This window comes from Gobius niger, assembly GCF_951799975.1.
Source record: "Gobius niger genome assembly, chromosome: 22".
NCBI lineage: Eukaryota > Metazoa > Chordata > Actinopteri > Gobiiformes > Gobiidae > Gobius > Gobius niger.
The window spans coordinates 11,913,341-11,935,938 of NC_136873.1; the positions used below are offsets into that span (position 1 = coordinate 11,913,341).

A 22,598-nucleotide genomic window follows, 5' to 3' on the forward strand; every position below is an offset into this window, starting at 1 on the left:
AAAAAATTGAAAAAAATTGAAAAAAAAGTGGGAAAAAAAAGTGGAATTTAAAAAATAAATAAATAAAAATTATAATCGATTTTTTGCGATTATGCTAATTTTGTAATCGTTTACTGTTGTAATCAAAATCGTAATCGAATTTCGATTAATTGCACAGCCCTAATGTAAACTAAGTTACATGTCAACCCTAAATTACACAAAATCATCCCAACAATACAACTGTAAAACATGAGCTAAATATATATCAGTTTTGTGGGTCTTAGCTTTCAAATGAGGTGCTACACAGGCCTATATAATCGCCAAAGAGGACAGAATGCATTCGGTTTAGGCGGGTGGTAAGAGGTTAAACCAATTCGTCTTTTGTTTTTCACCTTTCTGGCATCTTTACCACGCGCGCCGATGCCTGCTCTGTGATTGGCCGCTCGCGCTGCACCTGTTCGGCGCCTGAGCCAATCACGCGCCTCCTCCTCCTTCAGCGACCGCTCCAAGATGGCGGCCCGCAGAGCTCCATCATCACCGCCTCGGCGCGCGAACCCGGACCAGTAAAAACCCCCCCTCTCCGCCGGCCGCGCAGCCCCACGGGTGCCCGCAGCGGGGGGCCACGGACGGGCACACGAGACGCAGCGGGTTTCCCTCGGGGTTTTCGGCGCTGGAAGGAGCCTGGATGCGCCGCGCTGCGAAGGGGGCTGCGGGATCCGACTATGGCCACCGATAACGCGGCCAATTTCTGGAGGAGGAACGCGAAGGTTCCCGGAAGGTGCGTGTTTCGAAGTCGAGAAACGCGGTGTAATAATGTCGGGATTCGCTTAAAAAGGGCACGGGGGGGTTTCGGTTTGTTTATGTCACGCTTTGCTTTTGTCGTGTCATCGTAAATCGAGCTACTTGACCGGCTGTAATTGGCTTATTACTCCGTTCCCCGAGTAACTACCGGCCGTTTATGACAGTGCAGTAATGGCTAACACAAGTGGACGATCCGGTTTCCTTCACGCCTTGAGCTTAACGTATCAGCTGTTAGAAAAGTGTCTCCATATGTTCAGAAACACACGATTTATTCACTGGTAATAACATATAATAACATGTAATGACACTATGAAGCGGTGTTGTAGAAAGCTGAGGTTTAAAACTATTAACTAGATACACTTGTCCCGGACAAAAACAACAGCGTCAAAGCGGAGATTCAGAAATAAACAGAGCAGGTTTAACTCCTTAACTCCCACCTGAACCGAGCACGTTTTCTCCGGTTTGGCTTTACCCCAATCCAAAAGCTTCTGGAAAAATGTGTGAAAATAGCGACAGAACTGAGACGAAAACGATGAGGGAAATGTGAGAAAAAAGTGAGAAAACGTTGGCAAAAAAGGGACGAAAAATGGATGAAAAAGTGGCAAAAATGTGACAAAAATGTGATAAAAAATTGACAAAAAATTGATAAAAAAAATTACAAAAATGTGATAAAAATTGACGGGAAAAAAAAAGAAAAAAATGACAAAAAAGTTACAAAAATCTGATGACGTGAGGAAAAAGATCCTCTCGTCTTGGAAAAAAAACGTTAACCCCTTTAGTCCCACCTGAACCGAGCACATTTTCTCCAGCTTTACCCCAATCCAAAAGCTTCTGGAAAAAAGGTGTGAAAATAGCAACAAAACTGAGACGAAAATAAGGATGAAAATGTGAAAAAAGTGAGAAAAAATGGACGAAAAAGTGACAAAAAATGTACAAAAAATGTACAAATAAATTACAAAAAGTGACAAAAATTTGACAGAAAAGTGAGAAATATTTGATGAAAAATGGAGAAAAAATGGACGAAAAAGTGACAAAAAATTGACGAAAAAGTGAGAAAAATTTGACGAAAAAATTGACGAAAAAGGGACAAAAAATGTACAAATAAATGACAATAAGTGAGAAAAAATTGACGAAAAATTGAGAAAAATTTGACAAATTTTTTTGAAAAAAGTGACAAAAAAGTGACAAAAAATTGACAAAAAATTGAGAAAAAAATGATGAAAAAGTGACAAAAAAGTGACAAAAAATTACAAATATATGACAAAAATGAGACAACTGCCCAACAAAAAAAGTGATGAAAAAAAATCTGATGTGAGGAAAAAGATCCATTTAGTTTTGTAGGTCTTAGCTTGAGGCGTTACTCTGGCCTACAGGATTTGGGTAAAGCTGAACTGGAGAAAATGCTGTCAGTTTAGCCGGGAGTTAAGAGGTTAATGGAGCGACAAAAACGAGGATGAAAACGCAACTAAAACACGGCAAAAAAACTACGAAAACACGACACAAAAGTGATGAAAAAACACATAAAAAAAAGGGACAAACACGTGCCAGAAAAGCAACAATAAAACAACAAAAGAGTGACTAAAGAGGAACAAACATGTGATGAAAACAACAAAAAAGCTAAAAAAAAATCTGTTTTGAATCGGTTTTGTTGGCCTCAGCTTTCAAATGAGTGGTTGCACTCCAGGTAGGAAGCTTCAGATTTGGGTAAAGCCGAAGTGAGAAAATACACTCAGTACTACAAAAGTATAGTAGTATAGTAGAGTATAGTAGTTATATCTGTAACTAAGGAATGTAACATATTACTTACACAAAACACAGTAATATATCAGTCATTACAATTCAAGTCACTCGAGTTACAAGAGCATTTAACCTCTTAAACCCCACCTTTTTCTCCAGTTCAGCTTTACCCAAATCTAAAGGTTTCTCGACTGGAGCTCACATAGGCCTGTGTCACGCCTCATTTGAAAGCTGAGGCCTACAGAACTGATCGTTTCCTTGTGCTGTTGCCGTCCTTGTGACAAAAACTCAACAAAAAAAAAGTGACAAAAATTCAACAAAAAAGTGACAAAAATTCAACCAAAATGTGACAAAAACTCAACAAAAAAGTGACAAAAATTCAACCAAAAAGTGACAAAAATTCAACAAAAATATGACAAAAACTCAACGAAAAAGTGACAAAAATTCAACAAAAAAGTGACAAAAATTCAACAAAAAAGTGACAAAAATTCAACAAAAATATGACAAAAATTCAACAAAAATATGACAAAAATTCAACAAAAAAGTGACAAAAATTAAACAAAAAAGTGACAAAAATTAAACAAAAAAGTGACAAAAATTCAACAAAAATTTGAAAAAAATTCAACCAAAAAGTGACAAAAATTCAACAAAAAAGTGACAAAAATTCAACAAAAAGTGACAAAAATTCAACAAAAAAGTGACAAAAATTCAACAAAAAGTGACAAAAATTCAACAAAAAAGTGACAAAAATTCGACCAAAAAGTGACAAAAAATCAACCAAAAAGTGACAAAAATTCAGCAAAAAAGTGACAAAAACTTGACCAAAATGTGACAAAAATTCAACAAAAAAGTGACAAAAATTCAACCAAAAAATGACAAAAATTCAACCAAAAAATGACAAAAAATCAACAAAAAGTGACAAAAATTCAACAAAAAGTGACAAAAATGCAACAAAAAAGTGACAAAAACTCAACAAAAAAGTGACAAAAATTCAACAAAAAAGTGACAAAAAATTAACAAAAAAGTGACAAAAATGCAACAAAAATGTGACAAAAATTCAACAAAAAAGTGACAAAAATTCAACAAAAAGTGACAAAAACTCAACAAAAATGTGACAAAAATTCAACAAAAAAGTGACAAAAATTCAACAAAAAAGTGACAAAAATTCAACAAAAATGTGACAAAGATTCAACTTTATATTTATATTTTGCCCAAAGTAACTCAGAGGTAGCTCAAAGTAAAGTACTGCAGGACTAACAAAGGATGAAGTATTTCCGCTCCTGTTATCTTGTTTTACCCAGAGCCGTGTTTCCTGGTCATTTACAGATTGTGGATGAAGGTCGGGGAGATTTTGATGAATCATTTTACCTTGGAATAAGTCACGTGTGTCCTTCTTATCTGTGCAGTACTGCAGTATATTTACTTCTCTTGACAGACTCTTGTAAAATAACTACAATAAAACATCACTAACGACGGTGATTACGATTAAAGTAACTAATTTAGGACCAAACTGAAACTGTTTTTATCTTTCTATGCTAGTATTTTAATCAAAGTGTGCGGCGTCGGCCCGTCCACGCCGGGGGGAGGAGGCGTGTAATCCGAGACGGCGTGAGGAGGATCTCTGAGGGACGGGCGTGGCCTTTGTCTCGCACTGATCTTAAACCGGAGACGCCGCGTTGTCCCTGAACGCACCGCGATAAGACCACAGTAAAACCGCCCGCGTTATCAGACTGACCCCCCCCCCACACACACACACACACACACACACACACACACACACACACACACACACACACACACACAAGGCCAAAACATCACAAACCACGGCTCAAACTTGGATCGGACAAATGTTTCAGTGTGAGTTTGGGCTTGAACGACTTCTGATTTCTGATCATCGTAACAGCGGAGGAAAAAACGTCTCAGTTATAAGGACGTTAACACATTTTTTATTTCATCGTTGCCTTTCTATCTGTTTATGTCTATTGTGAGGTTGTTGTTGTTTTACCTTTCTGCTGTTTGCTCTGTGTGTGTGCTCTCCCTCTCTCTCTCTCCTCTCCCTCTCTCCTTCCCTCTCCCCCTCTCTCTCCTCTTTCTCCCTCTCTCCTCCTCTCCCCCTCTCTCTCCTCTTTCTTTCCCCCTCTCTCTCTCCTCTTTCTCTCTCTCTCCTCTTTCTCCCTCTCTCTCTCCTCTTTCTCCCTCTCTCCTCCTCTCCCCCTCTCTCTCTCCTCTTTCTCTCTCTCTCCTCCTCTCCCCCTCCCTCTCTCCTCTTTCTTTCTCCCTCTCTCTCTCCTCTTTCTCCCTCTCTCTCTCCTCTTTCTCCCTCTCTCCTCCTCTCCCCCTCTCTCTCTCCTCTTTCTCTCTCTCTCCTCTTTCTCCCTCTCTCTCTCCTCTTTCTCCCTCTCTCTCTCCTCTTTCTCCCTCTCTCCTCCTCTCCCCCTCTCTCTCTCCTCTTTCTCTCTCTCTCCTCCTCTCCCCCTCCCTCTCTCCTCTTTCTTTCTCCCTCTCTCTCCTCTCTCTCCTCTCTCCTCTTTCTCCCTCTCTCCTCCTCTCTCTCTGTCTCTCCTCTTTCTTTCTCCCTCTCTACCTCTTTCTCCCTCTCCTCCTCTCTCACTCCTCTCCCCCTCTCTCTCTCCCTTTCTCCCTCTCTCCTCTCCCTCTCTCTCCCTCTCTCTCTCCCTTTCTCCTCCTCTCTCTCCCTCCTCCTCTCTCTCTGTCTCTCCTCTTTCTTTCTCCCTCTCCTCCTCTCTCACTCCTCTCTCCCTCCTCTCTCTCTCTCTTCCCTCTCCCCCTCTCTCTCTCCTCTTTCTTTCTCCCTCTCTCCTCCTCTCTCCCCTCTGTCTCCCTCTCTCTCTCCTCTTTCTCTCCCTCTCCTCTTTCTTTCCCCCTCTCTCTCTCCTCTTTCTTTCCCTCTCTCCTCCTCTCCTCTCTCCTCTCTCATCTCTCTCTCTCTCTCTCCTCTCTCTCCTCCTCTCCCTCTCTCCTCCTCTCTCCCTCTCTCCTCCTCTCTCTCCCTCTCTCTCCATGTGCAGCACTAAAAGTTTCCGCTAACCGGTAAAAAAAACTAGCCACTAGTTGTTGACTCGGTGTAAGAGGTTCCGCCTGGACATTAATGTAAACTAGGCAGAGGGAGAAACACACACGACCAGTCGACTCTGAAACGAGGTCGACCTGACACTCTGACCCGACACTCCAAGAGACACTTGGGGGCGTTGATTCTAACGGGACTTCAAACGTCCCACGAACGGCTTAAAACTCTGGCTCCAAAGAGTTTTTCTTTTTCAAAAAATCGCTCTGACCCATGCGACCCATGTGACCCATGTGACCCATGTGACTACGCTGGGTTTTGTTTATCAGCCAGAAAATTGGAAGGAGGAGACAGAGCGGCCATTAAGGTTCACACACAGGAACCTTTTTCAATGAATGGGGCTGAATGGGACCCGCTCATCTTTATTATATTACATCTATGGCTTTTATTTGTTTGTTTTGTTTCTTTGTAAAGTAGGGTTTTATTTTTACAAAGCGCGACTCGTTGTGCACAGTTGGGTTCTTATCGGAGACACGTTTTCACCCCCGCAGCGGTAAGTGTGGATGTTTGGACGTAGTGAGTGTGTGACTCTGTGCGACTCTGTGCCCAGTGTCCAGCCGGTTTACGGAGCGCAGCACCCTCCGCTCGACCCGCGCTTACGACGCACGTGAGTGTGGGCACGAGCCGCCGCCCGACCCCGACTCTGTCCCCTAACCCTGTCCCCTCGCTCTTTCCCCTAACCCCGTCCCCTCGCTCTGACCCCTAACCCCGTCCCCTCGCTCTGACCCCTAACCCCGTCCCCTCGCTCTGACCCCTAACCCCGTCCCCTCACTCTGTTACGTAACCCCGTCCTCTCTCTCTGTCCCCAAACCCTCATCTCCAAACCTCATCCCCAAACCCTCGTCCCCAAACCCTCATCTCCAAACCCTCGTCCCCAAACCCTCGTCCCCAAACCCTCGTCCCCAAACCCTCGTCCCCAAACACCCTCATCTCCAAACCCTCATCTCCAAACCCTCGTCCTTCGCTCTGTCCCCAAACCCTCATCCCCAAACCCTTGTCCTTCACTCTGTCCCCAAACCCTCATCCCCAAACCCTTGTCCTTCACTCTGTCCCCAAACCCTCGTCCCCAAACCCTCGTCCCCAAACACCCTCATCTCCAAACCCTCATCTCCAAACCCTTGTCCTTCACTCTGTCCCCAAACCCTCATCTCCAAACCCTCATCTCCAAACCCTCATCTCCAAACCCTCATCTCCAAACCCTCATCTCCAAACCCTCATCTCTAAACCCTCATCTCCAAACCCTCATCTCCAAACCCTCATCTCTAAACCCTCATCTCCAAACCCTCATCTCCAAACCCTCATCTCCAAACCCTCATCTCCAAACCCTCATCTCTAAACCCTCATCTCCAAACCCTCATCTCCAAACCCTCATCTCCAAACCCTCATCTCCAAACCCTCATCTCTAAACCCTCATCTCCAAACCCTCATCCCCAAACCTTCATCTCCAAACCCTCATCTCCAAACCCTCATCTCCAAACCCTCATCCCCAAACCTTCATCTCCAAACCCTCATCTCCAAACCCTCATCTCCAAACCCTCATCTCTAAACCCTCATCTCCAAACCCTCATCTCTAAACCCTCATCTCCAAACCCTCATCCCCAAACCTTCATCTCCAAACCCTCATCTCCAAACCCTCATCCTTCGCTCTGTCCCCTAACCCCGCCCCCTCCCTCTGTCCCCTAACCCCGCCCTCTCCCTTTGTCCCCTAACCCCGCCCCCTCCCTCTGTCCCCTAACCCCGCCCCCTCCCTCTGTCCCCTAACCCCGCCCCCTCCCTCTGTCCCCTGACCCCGCCCTCTCCCTCTGTCCCCTGACCCCGCCCCCTCCCTCTGTCCCCTAACCCCACCCCCTCCCTCTGTCCCCTAACCCCGTCCCCTCCCTCTGTCCCCTAACCCCGCCCCCTCCTTCTGACCCCTAACCCCGTCCCCTCCCTCTGTCCCCTAACCCCGCCCCCCTCCCTCTGTCCCCTAACCCCGCCCCCTCCCTCTGTCCCCTAACCCCGCCCCCTCCCTCTGGCCCCTAACCCCGCCCCCTCCCTCTGTCCCCTAACCCCGCCCCCTCCCTCTGTCCCTGACCCCGCCCCCTCCCTCTGTCCCCTAACCCCGCCCCCTCCCTCTGACCCCTAACCCCGCCCCCTCGCTCTGTCCCCTAACCCCGCCCCCTCCCTCTGTCCCCTAACCCTCGTCCCCTCCCTCTGACCCCTAACCCCGCCCCCTCCCTCTGTCCCCTAACCCCGCCCCCTCCCTCTGTCCCCTAACCCTCGTCCCCTCCCTCTGTCCCCTAACCCCGCCCCCTCCCTCTGTCCCTAACCCCGCCCCTCCCTCTGACCCATGATCCCGCCCCCTCCCTCTGGCCCTGACCCCGCCCCCTCCCTCTGTCCCTAACCCCGCCCCCTCCCTCTGTCCCCTGACCCCGCCCCCTCCCTCTGTCCCCTGACCCCGCCCCCTCGCCTCCTGCGCATGCTCCTGTCCCTGCACCGTGGCCGTCTGCATGACTCTGGCCGCCGGAGCTCAGTGTCCTCGTGTTTTTACTGTGAGACGGAGTTTTGCTTTGTGACGTAGAGCTGCACAAATCATCACAAATCATCACAAATACATGTTTGATCGCTAGCAACGACATGCTAATGCTAACGGCTACTAATCAAAGCTGGGACAGAAACTAGGATACGATCACCTAAAGTCATAAAATAAAATCGGCCAGTTCTAGGGCGGCCAATTGTTGTTGTTTTTTTAGGATTATAGACCAGACATTTGGAAAAATCGTCCAAAAATATCGGTATCGGCCTTAGAAAAACCCATATTGGTCGGCCTCTACTCGTTCAAGAAGCTTTTAGATTTGGGTAACGACAAACTGGAGAAAATGTGCGTTTTTTTCACTTCTACTGAACAATCTGCTGTGAATAAACATCCATACGGACCAGATTTAGACTTGACTTTATTTGTGTGTGATAAATAAGTTCATATTTCACCAGAAAATGGCTAAAAAACCTCTGAACCGCCTGAACCGAGAGCATTTTCTCCAGTTCAGCTTTACCCAAATCCTGTAGGCCAGTGTAACACCTCATTTGAAAGACCTACAAAACTAAATTGATCTTTTTCCTCACATCAGCAGATTTTTTTTCATCGCTTTTTTTGTTGGGCAGTTTCGTCCAATTTTTCGATTTTTTTGTCACTTTTTCGTCAAATCATTCGCATTTTTTGTCAAATTCTTATCACTTTTTTGTACATTTTTTGTACATTTTTTTCATTTTTTTGTACATTTTTTAGTACATTTTTAGTACATTTTTTAGTACATTTTTTGTACATTTTTTGTCACTATTTCGTCAAATTATTCTAATTTTTTTGTCAAATTCTTATCACTTTTTTGTAATTTTTTTGTAAATTTTTTGTAAATTTTTTGTAAATTTTTTGTAAATTTTTTGTAAATTTTTTGTAATTTTTTTGTAAATTTTTCGTCAAATCATTCGCATTTTTTGTCAAATTCTTATCACTTTTTTGTACATTTTTTGTACATTTTTTGTACATTTTTTGTCACTATTTCATCAAATTATTCTAATTTTTTTGTCAAATTCTTATCACTTTTTTGTACATTTTTGGTAAATTTTTTGTAATTGTTTTGTAATTTTTTGTAATTTTTTTGTCAAATTATTCGCATTTTTTGTCAAATTCTTATCACTTTTTTGTCCATTTTTTGTCACTTTCATGTCCATTTTTGTTATTTTTTTGTACATTTTTTGTCACTTTTTCGTCAATTTTTCGTCCATTTTTTGTCACTTTGTCGGTATTTTCACCCCTTTTTTCCAGAAGCTTTTGGATTGGGGTAAAGCTGGAGAAAATGTGCTCAGTTCAGGTGCGAGTTAAGGGGTTAAAAAACTATTTACTTTTTATCAAAATCTCTCCTCACTTTGATACAATGTTCAGCGATGACGTGTGACAGAATTGTTTTGAACTTGTGCAGCTCTACTGTGTCTGTAATGTTTATTTGTTACTGTGTCTGTTCCTGCATGAGCTCGGCCTGTGACACTTTTATTCTTCCACTAGAGTAAAAAGAACATTATTTCAGTGGAATTCGACAGAGATGTGAAACCCGTGACTTCAGTCCTTTTTTTTTGAGTTCATTTATGGGAGTTTTATTTGATTTAAGGATGTTAAATGTTTTGCTCACCCCGGCTTCCTGTGTGCGCAGGTATCTGAAGGAAACCAAGCTGAATCTGAATAACCTGAGGACAAAGAAGGCGTCGAGTTTCCACGAATTCGCCCGAAGCACCAACGACGCCTGGGACATCGATGACGAGGAGGAGGAAGACTTCCTGTCGGCGCCTCGTCCGGCTGTGGCCGCCCGATCCAATGACTCCGAGGTCAGAGACGATCTCACACCACTCACACACGATAACGCCGATTTCACCTGATAAAACATGTACACCAGGGGGAGGCAACGTCAGGCCCGCGGGCCAAATCCGGCCCTCCAGGATAGAACCTCTGGCCCTGAAGATGAATTTGATGAATATTATAACGCAAATAAGAGCACTTGAATACCTGTTAACCTCTTAACTTCCACCTGAACGGATCCCATTTTCTCAAGTTTGGCTTTACCCTAATCAAAAAGCTTCAAAACACCAAAACAGCCACAAAAATGAGAAGAAAACAAGGATGTAAACGCAACAAAAATGTGACAAAAATGTGACAAAAATTCAACAAAAATGTGACAAAAAATCAACAAAAATTCAACAAAAATTCGACAAAAATTCAACAAAAATGTGACAAAAATGTGACAAAAATGTGACAAAAATTCAACAAAAATTCAACAAAAAATCAACAAAAATTCAACAAAAATTCAACAAAAATGTGACAAAAATTCAACACAAATTCAACAAAAAATGACAAAAAGGTCAACCAAAAAGTGACAAAAATGTGACAAAAATTCTACAAAAATGTGACAAAAACTCGACAAAAATTCAACCAAAAAGTGACAAAAAATCAACAAAAATTCAACAAAAATTCAACAAAAAATTAACAAAAATTTGACCAAAAATGTGACAAAAACTCGACAAAAATTCAACAAAAATGTGACAAAAACTCGACAAAAATTCAACAAAAATGTGACAAAAATTCAACAAAAATGTGACAAAAACTCAACAAAAATTCAACAAAAATTCTACCAAAAAGTGACAAAAATTCAACAAAATGTGACAAAAATTCAACAAAAATTCAACAAAAATTCAACAAAAATTCAACAAAAATGTGACAAAAATTCAACAAAAATTAGACAAAAATTCAACAAAAATGTGAAAAAAACTCAATTCAAGCTCTTTCAGGTCCTTTTTATCTAAGAGGAGAAGTGCATTTCTCTGGGCCTGAAGCAGAGACAGTTTGTGCAGAAAGTGATATTTTTCATCCCAGCTGTAAAACGTGTTCCTCATGTCGGTCGCCTTCAGCTGGACTCTCGGAGCAGCGCCGCCGACTGCGCCGAGACGACCTCTGACCCTCAGGACGAGGCTCCGTCTGACCCTCTGACCCCGGACGACGAGAGCCTGAACGGGACCGTCCTGAAGTCCAACAGTGAAGACAACCTCAGCTCCTCAGGTACAGGATCAAACAGGATTAATAACACTGAGCGGCTCACACACACACACACAAACACACATCTTGTACTGCTATCTTAGTGAGGACACTCATAGACATAACAACAAACATGTGGAGTCTTTGTGTAAATGCATAAACATAAATCTGTGTGTAAAGGTCAGCACACACTACACGACTTTTATTCCCGATTTCGCTCTAATTCTCAGTCGTGCAGAGTCTCCTCGAGTTGCGTCTAGTCGAAGGCGGTCACACAGAGTCGGGTCGGCCGATTATGAGAAACGTGGGTGATTTTACCGTCCCAAATGGGAATGACAGAGTGATATAAAGTAGGGCTGCAACTATCGATTATTTTAGTAATCGATTAACCTATCGATTATTTACATCGATTAATCGATTAATCGGATAATAAAAAACAGTTTTAAACAAAGGATTTTTCTGCTAGAAATAGCATATATTTATTCTTAATTTCTTCAGTTTGTCCCAAAAGCCGCAACATTTCACTCTCATAAAGAGACACCTGTCCTTATGTCCATGATGAGGAGAGAGAGCAGCTTCAGAGTGTCTTTTAAATCAGTACTTTTATTCTTATTCAGGTGAAGTAGGTCCTGATGGAGACAGAATCTTGAAATGTTCTGCTGAAGCTCAGGTGATTGATTGCTTTGCCGGGATCTCAACCAGAGGAGTTTCCTAAAAGAGGAGAAGCATTTTAATTATTTTTGTCATACTATTGCTATAGCAGGGATCAACGTGTCAATTAGCAAAACTTTAAAGTACGGATGAGACAGTATGACTGTTGGAGTTTTATTCTGCTTTTAAAATAGTGTGACCACCTCAAATAGTTTAAACAGACCAGTGGGACAATTTGGCAGAACTTTGAAGGACAGAGAAATTATTATTATTATTTTTTATAGATCAGGCATTTTAATCCCACTAAAAAACACCTTTTTATTATTGCAACTTATATAACACTGAGCAACAGATATATTACAAAGCAGTTGGATGTAAAAAATAATGATCATCAAAAAAATCATGAGTTAGGCTTCAATAAAAAAGTGGAACATGTGAAGCAGGAGGAACAGAGAACGACATGGCTCTGCAGGACAGTCAGAAGAGGGACAGGTGGTCACCTTATTGAGATCTGTGGATTTATCTTAATTTAAATCGTAGCTACAACGTAAAGATATTTAGCGCAAAAAACTTTGCAGCAACGGAGAAGTAGATACAGTAGGATGTAAAAGTCTGTGTTTGGTGAGGGGGGGAGAGATAAGTTCGCCGTCATACCTTACCTTATGTCACACTTTGAAGTAACAGTGGATGAAAGTGTAGATGGTCCTGATGGTAAATCATCACTGATGCAGTTGTCAGTGTTGTTGTGGCGGTAGCGGAGCGGGGGAGTCGTGTCCTTTCGCCTCGTTCGGCTCCGTCCCGTCTTCGCCTCTCGTTGCGGAGTTTGTTCTTGTTTGAGCCGTGTTTTGATGATTACAACAGCCTGGTTCTCTGCTCCGCTACCTGGCTCTGCCCGGCTACGAGGTTTAGCACAGCGAGCTCCGCTTTGGTGTTTACAACCATAGAGCTGTGCTCTTCAGAAGCGGCCGTGCGGAAACAAGCGCCACTTACGGTTCCGGGCGCGTAAGCCGCCCCGTTTCATGCGGTTTTAGTGAGAAATATTAATAAAGCGAATAATCGAAGCGGGAAAATAATGTTCGAAGCATTTTACTAATCGAGTTAATCGATTTTATCGATTAATCGTTGCAGCCCTAATATAAAGACAGAAAAACACCGCCGCGCCTCCTTCTTTTCACTTCTCTGTTAAACCAGCGGCACAAACGCAAAACTTTATATCACCAAAAGTCCACGACAAACACCTTTTCCAGCTACATTTCAATCACGAACAGAGTTTAGCGGCGCTTACTGAGTTTGGAGACGAACTGCTCAGCTTCACCTCGTCGCTAACGGTGGCTAACGGCGGCTAGCCTCCCCGCTTTCTCCGCTCGCCTCTCTCCGCTGTCTCCTCCATCTCGAGGCTGACGCCCGTCTCCTTTTCTTATTAACCTCTGAACTCCCGCCTGAACCGAGAGGATCTTTTTCCTCACGTCATCAGATTTTTTTTCCATCATTTTTTTGGCAATTTTTAATCAAATTTTTGTCACATTTTTGTCATTTTTTTTGTCACATTTTGTCACATTTTGTCATTTTTTGGTCAAATTTTTATCACATTTTTGTCAAATTTGTGTCAAATTTGTGTCATTTTTTGGTCCATTTTTTTATCACATTTTGTCACATTTTTGTCACATTTTTTATCAAAGTTTTGTCACATTTTTGTCTTTTTTTTTTTGTCAAATTTTTATTAAATTTTTGTCATTTTTTGTCACATTTTTATCAAAGTTTTGTCATTTTTTTGTCATTTTTTTATCACATTTTTGTCATTTTTTCGTCACATTTTTGTCACATTTTTGTCATTTTTTCGTCAAATTTTTATCAAATTTTTTGTCCAATTTTTGTCCTTTTTTGTCACATTTTGTCACATTTTTGTCATTTTTTAGTCAATTTTTTATCAAATTTTTGTCACATTTTTTGTCATTTTTTCTTCAATTTTTTGTGAATTTCTTGTGACATTTTTGCCACTTTTTCATCAATGTTTTCTCACTTTTTTCTCACATTTCCATCATTGTTTTTGTCTCAGTTTTGTTGCTATTTTCACAGCTTTTTTCCAGAAGCTTTTGGATTGGGGTAAAGCCAAACTGGAGAAAATGTGCTCGGTTCAGGTGGGAGTTAAGGGGTTAAATCCACTGAAATACGTCCCGCTTCTTCGCGTCGCCAACTTTGACCTCCACTTGACAGAACTGTAGCCAAGTTGAAGCTTCGTAGTAGCATTAGCCTAGCGCTGCGGTGTTGTGACATTGTTGACACCGTTGACCAATCGGTACCCGCACACGTTTTCCCTCTTTTCGGATTTGGGGTCAGTTTTCGTGCGTGTGTTTCTGTCCAGGCCGCTCCAGCCTCCAGAAGCAGCCGTCCCTCCCCGTGCGCCCCGTCATCCCCCTCGTGGCTCGGATCTCGGACCAGAACTCCTCGGGAGCGCCCCCTATGACGATCCGGGAGAAGAGCCGCCTCGACAAGTTCCGGCAGCTGCTCTCCTCGCCGAGCGCAGACCTCGGTACGGCCCGGAGTCTTAGTCTGTCCACTAAGTCCTCAGTCCTGACGCCCGTGTGTGATGTTTCAGACGAGCTGAGGAAGCACAGCTGGTCGGGGATTCCTCGGGAGGTCCGGCCCGTCACCTGGAGGCTGCTCTCTGTGAGTGTGACATGTTTCTGCCGGGACATTGTGTGTTTCAACCTTTCTCTCCAGTGTGGCTTTATGACATAGGGCCTCATTTCCTCGTTATCCAGAGTGTTGCTGATTTATGGAGATATTTTTTTTTTGTATTTCATGCAGTTTTTATATTTGTTGTGGCGCTAGGCTAGTGCATGTCTATGGTATCAGCTAGCCTGCATTAAAAACAGTGTGACCCGCTCCACAGAGCACCTGAGGCAAATCACTTATAACACCAGACTCACCATATAAGTGCAGTTTTCTTTCTTTCTTTCTTTCTTTCTTTCTTTCTTTCTTTCTTTCTTTCTTTCTTTCTTTCTTTCTTTCTTTCTTTCTTTCTTTCTTTCTTTCTTTCTTTCTTTCTTTCTTCCTTCCTTCCTTCCTTCCTTCCTTCCTTCCTTCCTTCCTTCCTTCCTTCCTTCCTTCCTTCTTTCTTTACTTCTTTCTTTACTTCCTTCTTTCTTTTCCTTCATTCATTCTTTACTTCCTTCTTTCTTTACTTCTTTCTTTACTTCCTTCTTTCTTTACTTCTTTCTTTACTTCCTTCTTTCCTTCCTTCTTTCTTTACTTCTTTCTTTTTCTTCCTTCCTTCTTTACTTCTTTCATTTCCTTCCTTCTTTCTTTACTTCTTTCTTTCTTTTCCTTCATTCATTCTTACCTTCCTTCTTTCTTTACTTCTTTCTTTACTTCTTTCTTTACTTCTTTCATTTCCTTCCTTCTTTCTTTACTTCTTTCTTTACTTCTTTCTTTACTTCTTTCTTTCTTTTCCTTCATTCATTCTTACCTTCCTTCTTTCTTTACTTCTTTCTTTACTTCTTTCATTTCCTTCCTTCTTTCTTTACTTCTTTCTTTACTTCTTTCTTTCTTTTCCTTCATTCATTCTTACCTTCCTTCTTTCTTTACTTCTTTCTTTACTTCTTTCTTTACTTCCTTCTTTCTTTACTTCTTTCATTTCCTTCCTTCTTTCTTTACTTCTTTCTTTCTTTTCCTTCATTCATTCTTTACTTCTTTCTTTTCCTTCCTTCTTTCTTTACTTCTTTCTTTTCCTTCCTTCTTTCTTTACTTCTTTCTTTTCCTTCCTTCCTTCTTTACTTCTTTCTTTCTTTTCCTTCCTTCTTTTCCCGGCGTTGTAATCTGGAGGCAGGAAGTGCAGTGTCTTGCACCTTCAGGAGGCGGGACTCGAGCCCCCGACCTTCTGAACAATGACGCCTTAATGTCATCCGAAGTTCAGTGAAGTTTATTCAGATTCACTCGTGCTGCCGGTGTTTGGCGAATGAGCTTCTCCCTGTGGTTTCCCAGGGTTACCTCCCGGCAAACACCGAGCGCAGGGAGCAGGTGCTGCAGCGGAAACGAGAGGAGTACTTCGGCTTCATCGAGCAATACTACGACTCCAGGACGGACGAGCCGCACAGGGACACCTACAGACAGGTACTCACCACAGACGGGAACTCACCTACAGACAGGTACTCACTGCTAGTGTTGTCTCAATACTGATTTTGAAACAGTATTTTTAAAAATAAGTAAAATAAGTCTTTGGAGCCAGGCCTTTTAGTGGTTTTATACATGTGTAAAGTCCCCATTGGTTTCCATATTACAACAAACCTGCTGGAGTCGCCATTGGCCACTAGGGGGCGGCATCGAGGACCAAAGAGAAGCACTTGGTCTTTCCATTGCAACACAAACGCAGCACTTATTTACCCCTTAACTCCCACCTGAACCGAGCACCTTTTTCTCCAGTTTGGCTTTACCCCAATCCAAAAGCTTCTGGAAAAAAGGTGTGAAAATAGAGACAAAACTGAGAGGAAAACAATGATGGAAATGTGACAAAAAAGTGAGAAAACATTGACAAAAAAGTGATGAAAAATGGATGAAAAAGAGGCAAAAATGTCACAAAAAATGACAAAAAAATGACAAAATTTTTTACAAAAAAGATGACAAAAATTGACAAAAATGTAACAAATTTTTTTACAGAAATGTGATAAAAATTTGACCAAAAAATTACAAAAATGTGACAAAAAAATTACAAAAATATAACAAAAATGTGATAAAAATGTGACAAAAAAAATACAAAAAATTGATGAAAAATTGACAAAAAAATTACTAAAATATGACAAAAAAATTACAAAAAATTACAAAAAAATTACAAAAACATTTACAAAAAAGATGACAAAAATTTTATAACAAAAATGTGATAAAAATTTGACCAAAAAATTACAAAAATGTGACAAAAAATTACAAAAATATAACTAAAATGTGATAAAAATGTGACAAAAAAATTACAAACAATTGATGAAAAATTGACAAAAAAATTACAAAAATTTGACCAAAAAATTACAAAAATGTGACAAAAAAATTACAAAAATATAACAAAAATGTGATAAAAATGTGACAAAAAAATTACAAAAAATTGATGAAAAATTGACAAAAAAATTACAAAAATATGACAAAAAAATTACAAAAAAAGACAAAAATGTGATAAAAATTTGACAAAAAATTACAGAAATGTGACAAAAATGTGATAAAAAATTTCCGAAAAAAATACAAAAATGTGATAAAAAATCGACAAAAAAATAACAAATAAAGTTACAAAAATGAGTTAAATACCCAACAAAAAAATGATGGAAAAAAAATCTGATGACGTGAGGAAAAAGATCCTCTCGGTTCAGGCGGGAGTTAAGAGGTTAACTAAAGCTCATCTTTTTACCTCAGAACAAAATGACAAAATGTCACATGAAATTGACAAAAAATGACCAAAAAATGACCAAAAAAATTACAAAATGTGACAAAAAAATTACAAAAATATGACAAAAATGTGATAAAAATTGGACAAAAATTTGATAAAAATTTGACACAAAAATTACAAAAATGTGACAAAAAATACAAAAATATGACAAAGATGTGATAAAAATTTGACAAAAAAATTACAAAAATGTGACAATCCTCTCGGTTCAGGCGGGAGTTAAGAGGTTAACTAAAGCTCATCTTTTTACCTCAGAACACAGAGCAAAGGTGCATCCATGAAACTTCTCAAACCAGGACTTTTGTAGCTGATGTTTATATATTTAATAATATTTGTTCCTTTGTGTTTGGACAGATCCACATCGACATCCCCAGAACCAACCCCCTGATCCCCCTGTTCCAGCAGCCGGCCGTTCAGGAGGTAACGACCTTAGAGAAATGAGAATAAGCTCGAGTCATGTGTGATAAAAGGATCTGGTTTTCCTCTAGGAAGTTGTGGTTTTGTGAAAGAGGAAGTGCCGATAGTGACTTCTGCTGTGGCTCGATTATAGATCACTTAACATTTAGACTTTTACATCATGTAGAGCGGGCAATTTTTTTCCCCCCATTTAAACAAAATGACTGCAAACTGTAAATATATATTGAATATATATATTTGGTGTGTTTAATTAAAGTGCATCATCAATATAAACAAAATTGAAAAGGCAAATCCTTTCTCTCACTGAAAAGTCACTGTGCAACAAAGATCATTAAACATCCAGATTAGTTATACTGTTTTTGGATTGAGCAAATAAAACAACAAATAATCCATAGGTGGCTCTGTTCTTCTTCCTCTGAGCAGAGAGCTAAAAAAAATAATATAAATAAATCTGAAAAAAAGAAGTATAAAATAATAATAATAAATAAATAAAAAGAAAAAGCGTTAAAAAAAAAAAAAAATGAATCAATTTGACCTACCAACTCGGTTTTTAAATCAAATAGATTTTTTTCCCAGCCCGAACATCAAGGCACAGTCCTCGATAGTTTTGGGGACTTTCTCGAGAATGAGGATAAAGCGATGCTTTAGCAGAGAAGTCAGAAAAATGCCAACATTTGCTAAAAAAACATATAAATGTAGGTTTCTTCGTAGCTCAAAAAGATAATGATAATCCTGAACACACTGGAAAAGGAAAGAAAAAACACTTTCCCTTATTTTCTCTGCATTTTATACCAAATTTTCTAATAATATTTCCACATTTTTCCATTTAAAAAAAGAAAATCCCAATTTTTTCTTAATTTTCCCCTGATTTCTTTTTTTAATTCACAATAGTCCACAATTTTTCTTCTTTTAAAAAAAATAAATAATAAATTGTTCCCCCTTTTATCCCAAATTTCCCCCATGTTTTCTCAATCTTTGTAATTTGTAAAACAATAATAGTAATTGAAGAAAAATTGACAATTTTATTAGGGATGGGCGATACCACATTTTTTGGAATCGATACGATACCGATACTTTTGGGGTCATTTTTGTCGATACCGATACCGATACTGGTCATTTCATATGGGTGAATGTATTTCAATCAATATACATTTCTAAAACTGGTTATTTTATATAATTAACTGGTCAATTAAAATGACATTACTTTAACTGGTTAATTAAACAATACTAATGTGAAATTAAATACATAAACAACATTTAAAATTAATACTTAAATGACAAACAGAACCTAAAGCAGAATGATCAGCCTGGTTCGGTTTAATCCTTTGCTGTTGTGACTGTTTTGACTCAGAACAAAGAAATAAATCATACTTTTGTGTTGATAATCGCTGCCCCGCCTTCTTTTTACATATGCAAATTAGTATCGATACTTTTTGCCCAATATCGATACTTAAAAAGTCCCCCAAAGTTTCCCCCATGTCCTGACACTGGAGATAAACTCAGTGTAGTACATTTGCAGATCTTCCAAACAGCACTTGGATGTAACCTTGCAGAGCTTCCTCCTCCTCCAGGTGTTCGAGCGGATCCTGTTCATCTGGGCGATCCGGCACCCGGCCAGCGGGTACGTGCAGGGCATCAACGACCTGGTCACGCCGTTCTTCGTGGTCTTCCTCTCAGAGTTTGTGGGTGAGTGAGACCAAGAGGTTCCAACGTGAGCTCGCAGAGGCTGGGCAAGAAACATCAGCGCGTTTGTCTTTCAGAGGACGACATGGAGAACTTTGACGTGGCGGCGCTTCCGTTAGAAACTCAGAGGAACATCGAGGCCGACAGCTTCTGGTGCATGAGCAAGTTACTCGACGGAATCCAGGTTCGTCTTCTCTCTGTTCTCACTGTGATGTGTCTCTGTAGGTTCCTCGGTCAGGTTCCCCTCCACAAACGCCGCAGTTTCAAATGTTTTTTTTTCTGTTTTCTGAAGGACAACTACACGTTCGCTCAGCCGGGAATCCAGAACAAAGTGAAGGCGCTGGAGGAGCTGATCGGACGTATCGACGGTGGGTTTAGGACCTTCACTGTCTCTCTCTGGTGTTTAGAGGCTTTAGGGCCTTCACTGACTCTCTCTGATGTTTAGAGGCTTTAGGACCTTCACTGACTCTTCCTGATGTTTTTTAGGCTTTAGGACCTTCACTGACTCTCTCTGGTGTTTAGAGGGTTTAGGACCTTCACTGTCTCTCTCTGGTGTTTAGAGGCTTTAGGACCTTCACTGTCTCTCTCTGATGTTTAGAGGCTTTAGGACCTTCACTGTCTCTCTCTGGTGTTTAGAGGCTTTAGGACCTTCACTGACTCTCTCTGGTGTTTAGAGGGTTTAGGACCTTCACTGTCTCTCTCTGGTGTTTAGAGGCTTTAGGACCTTCACTGTCTCTCTCTGGTGTTTAGAGGCTTTAGGACCTTCACTGACTCTCTCTGGTGTTTAGAGGCTTTAGGACCTTCACTGTCTCTCTCTGGTGTTTAGAGGCTTTAGGACCTTCACTGTCTCTCTCTGGTGTTTAGAGACTTTAGGACCTTCACTGTCTCTCTCTGGTGTTTAGAGGCTTTAGGACCTTCACTGTCTCTCTCTGATGTTTAGAGGGTTTAGGACCTTCACTGTCTCTCTCTGGTGTTTAGAGGGTTTAGGACCTTCACTGACTCTCTCTGATGTTTAGAGGGTTTAGGACCTTCACTGTCTCTCTCTGGTGTTTAGAGGGTTTAGGACCTTCACTGACTCTCTCTGGCGTTTAGAGGGTTTAGGACCTTCACTGACTCTCTCTGGTGTTTAGAGGCTTTAGGACCTTCACTGACTCTCTCTGGTGTTTAGAGGCTTTAGGACCTTCACTGACTCTCCCTGGTGTTTAGAGGCTTTAGGACCTTCACTGACTCTCTCTGGTGTTTAGAGGGTTTAGGACCTTCACTGACTCTCTCTGATGTTTAGAGGCTTTAGGACCTTCACTGTCTCTCTCTGGAGTTTAGAGGCTTTAGGACCTTCACTGTCTCTCTCTGGTGTTTAGAGGCTTTAGGACCTTCACTGTCTCTCTCTGGTGTTTTGAGGGTGTAGGACCTTCACTGACTCTGATGTTTGTTGTTTCTGCAGAGGACGTGCACCTCCACTTCTGCCGATATGAAGTGGAGTACCTGCAGTTCGCCTTTCGGTGGATGAATAACCTGCTGATGAGGGAGCTGCCCCTGCGCTGCACCATCCGCCTCTGGGACACTTACCAGGTTTAAACATCCATCCATGTTAGGCGTCACAGTACCCAGAATGCATTGCACTTCAACCCCTTAACTCCCGCCTGAACCGAGCACATTTTCTCCAGTTTGGCTTTACCCCAGTCCAAAAGCTTCTGGGAAAAAGGTGTGAAAATAGCGACAGAACTGAGACGAAAACAATGATGGAAATGTGACAAAGAAGTGAGAAAACATTGACATTAAAATGTGATGAAAAATTGATGAAAAAGTGGCAAAAATGTCACAAGAAATTGACAAAAAATGGACGAAAAAATGACAAAAACATTTGACAAAAATGTGATAAAAATTTGACAAAAAAATGACAAAAAAAATGACAAAAATTTGACAAAATGTGACAAAAAAAATTACACAAATGTGACAAAAAATGACAAAAATGTGACACAAAAATGTGACAAAAAAATGACAAAAAATGACCAAAAAAATGACAAAAATTTGACAAAAAAATGACAAAAAATTGATGAAAAAGTAGCAAAAATGTCACAAGAAATTGACAAAAAATGGATGAAAAAATGACAAAAAATGGATGAAAAAATGACAAAAAAATTGACAAAAATGTGATAAAAATTTGACAAAAAAAATGACAAAAAATTGACAAAATGTGACAAAAAAAATACAAAAAATGACAAAAAAAATGACAAAAAATGACAAAAAAATGGACACAAATTTGATAAAAAATTGACGAAAAATGTGACAAAAAAATGACAAAAAAAGTTACAAAAATGAGTTGAACACCCAACAAAAAAATGATGGAGAAAAAAATCTGATGACGTGAGGAAAAAGATCCTCTCGGTTCAGGCGGGAGTTAAGAGGTTAAAGGCGCTATCCTTTATTTTTTATTTTATTTTTTCCATTGAGAATGAATGAAAGAGAGTTATTATTATTGACTATTATTATTATTATTAGTCTTAACCACACGCAGCGCATAAGTAGGTCACTCTCTGGTGGGCCAACTTTGGGCTCTAAAGTATTTGATTTGTTGCAGACGTGTGAATGTGTGTTTTTGTGATTCCAGGCTGAGTCCGAGGGCTTCTCTCTCTTCCACCTGTACGTCTGCGCCGCCTTCCTCATCAAGTGGCGCAAAGACATCCTCTCCATCGCCGACTTCCAGGTACTTTCCACCTCAACTCTGGTTTCACTTCACTGGTTTTCCTTGTAAATGTTTGTGATCCGCTCGTCCAGGGTCTCCTGATGCTGCTGCAGAACCTTCCCACGATCCACTGGGGCAACGAGGAGGTGGGTTTGCTTCTGGCCGAGGCCTACAGACTGAAGTACATGTTCGCCGACGCGCCCAGCCACTACAAGAGATGAGAAGAGCCGGACGGACCCACAACACGTACAACGGGGGAAACCCTCCGCCGCCGGGACTCGTCGCTGAGAACCCGGAGGACGGGACGCAGAGACGATGCAGATCAGAAACAAACCGGGGCCACACTTTGTTCAGATTAGAAAGAAACGGATACAAAACGAGCTCGTCCAGTTTCCAAACGTAGGAAAACAAAACCGAGCACATTCTCTCCAGTTTGGCTTTACCCAAATCTACAAGCGTACGGAAAAAATATCGACAAATCAGGAAGAAAATGAGGAGGAAAACGCAACAAAAATGTGACGAAAATGACAATAAAAAAGAGACAAAAATGTGTTGAAAACTGTGACAAATGCCAAAGAAA

At 41.0% G+C, this 22,598-nt stretch overlaps 1 protein-coding gene across 5 annotated transcripts; it reads left to right on the plus strand.

The window, feature by feature from the left end:
* Positions 1-377: 377 nt before the first annotated feature.
* On the plus strand, positions 378-22,275 carry tbc1d22b (TBC1 domain family, member 22B). 5 transcript variants are annotated; one of them, XM_079580763.1, is made up of 14 exons: positions 383-757; positions 6,153-6,209; positions 9,787-9,958; positions 11,036-11,183; positions 14,173-14,340; positions 14,407-14,477; positions 15,795-15,923; positions 17,590-17,655; positions 19,224-19,338; positions 19,413-19,519; positions 19,628-19,703; positions 20,777-20,904; positions 21,944-22,039; positions 22,111-22,275. In XM_079580763.1, the coding sequence occupies exons 1-14, from the start codon at positions 702-704 to the stop codon at positions 22,237-22,239; spliced, it is 1,518 nt and encodes a 505-aa protein (XP_079436889.1). In that variant the 5' UTR covers positions 383-701; the 3' UTR covers positions 22,240-22,275. The 5 variants fall into 5 exon arrangements, with proteins under 5 accessions (XP_079436887.1, XP_079436886.1, XP_079436888.1 ...); XM_079580761.1 differs by having other exon boundaries at positions 378-757; positions 6,094-6,209; positions 19,413-19,703; XM_079580760.1 differs by having other exon boundaries at positions 379-757; positions 19,413-19,703.
* Positions 22,276-22,598: the final 323 nt, after the last annotated feature.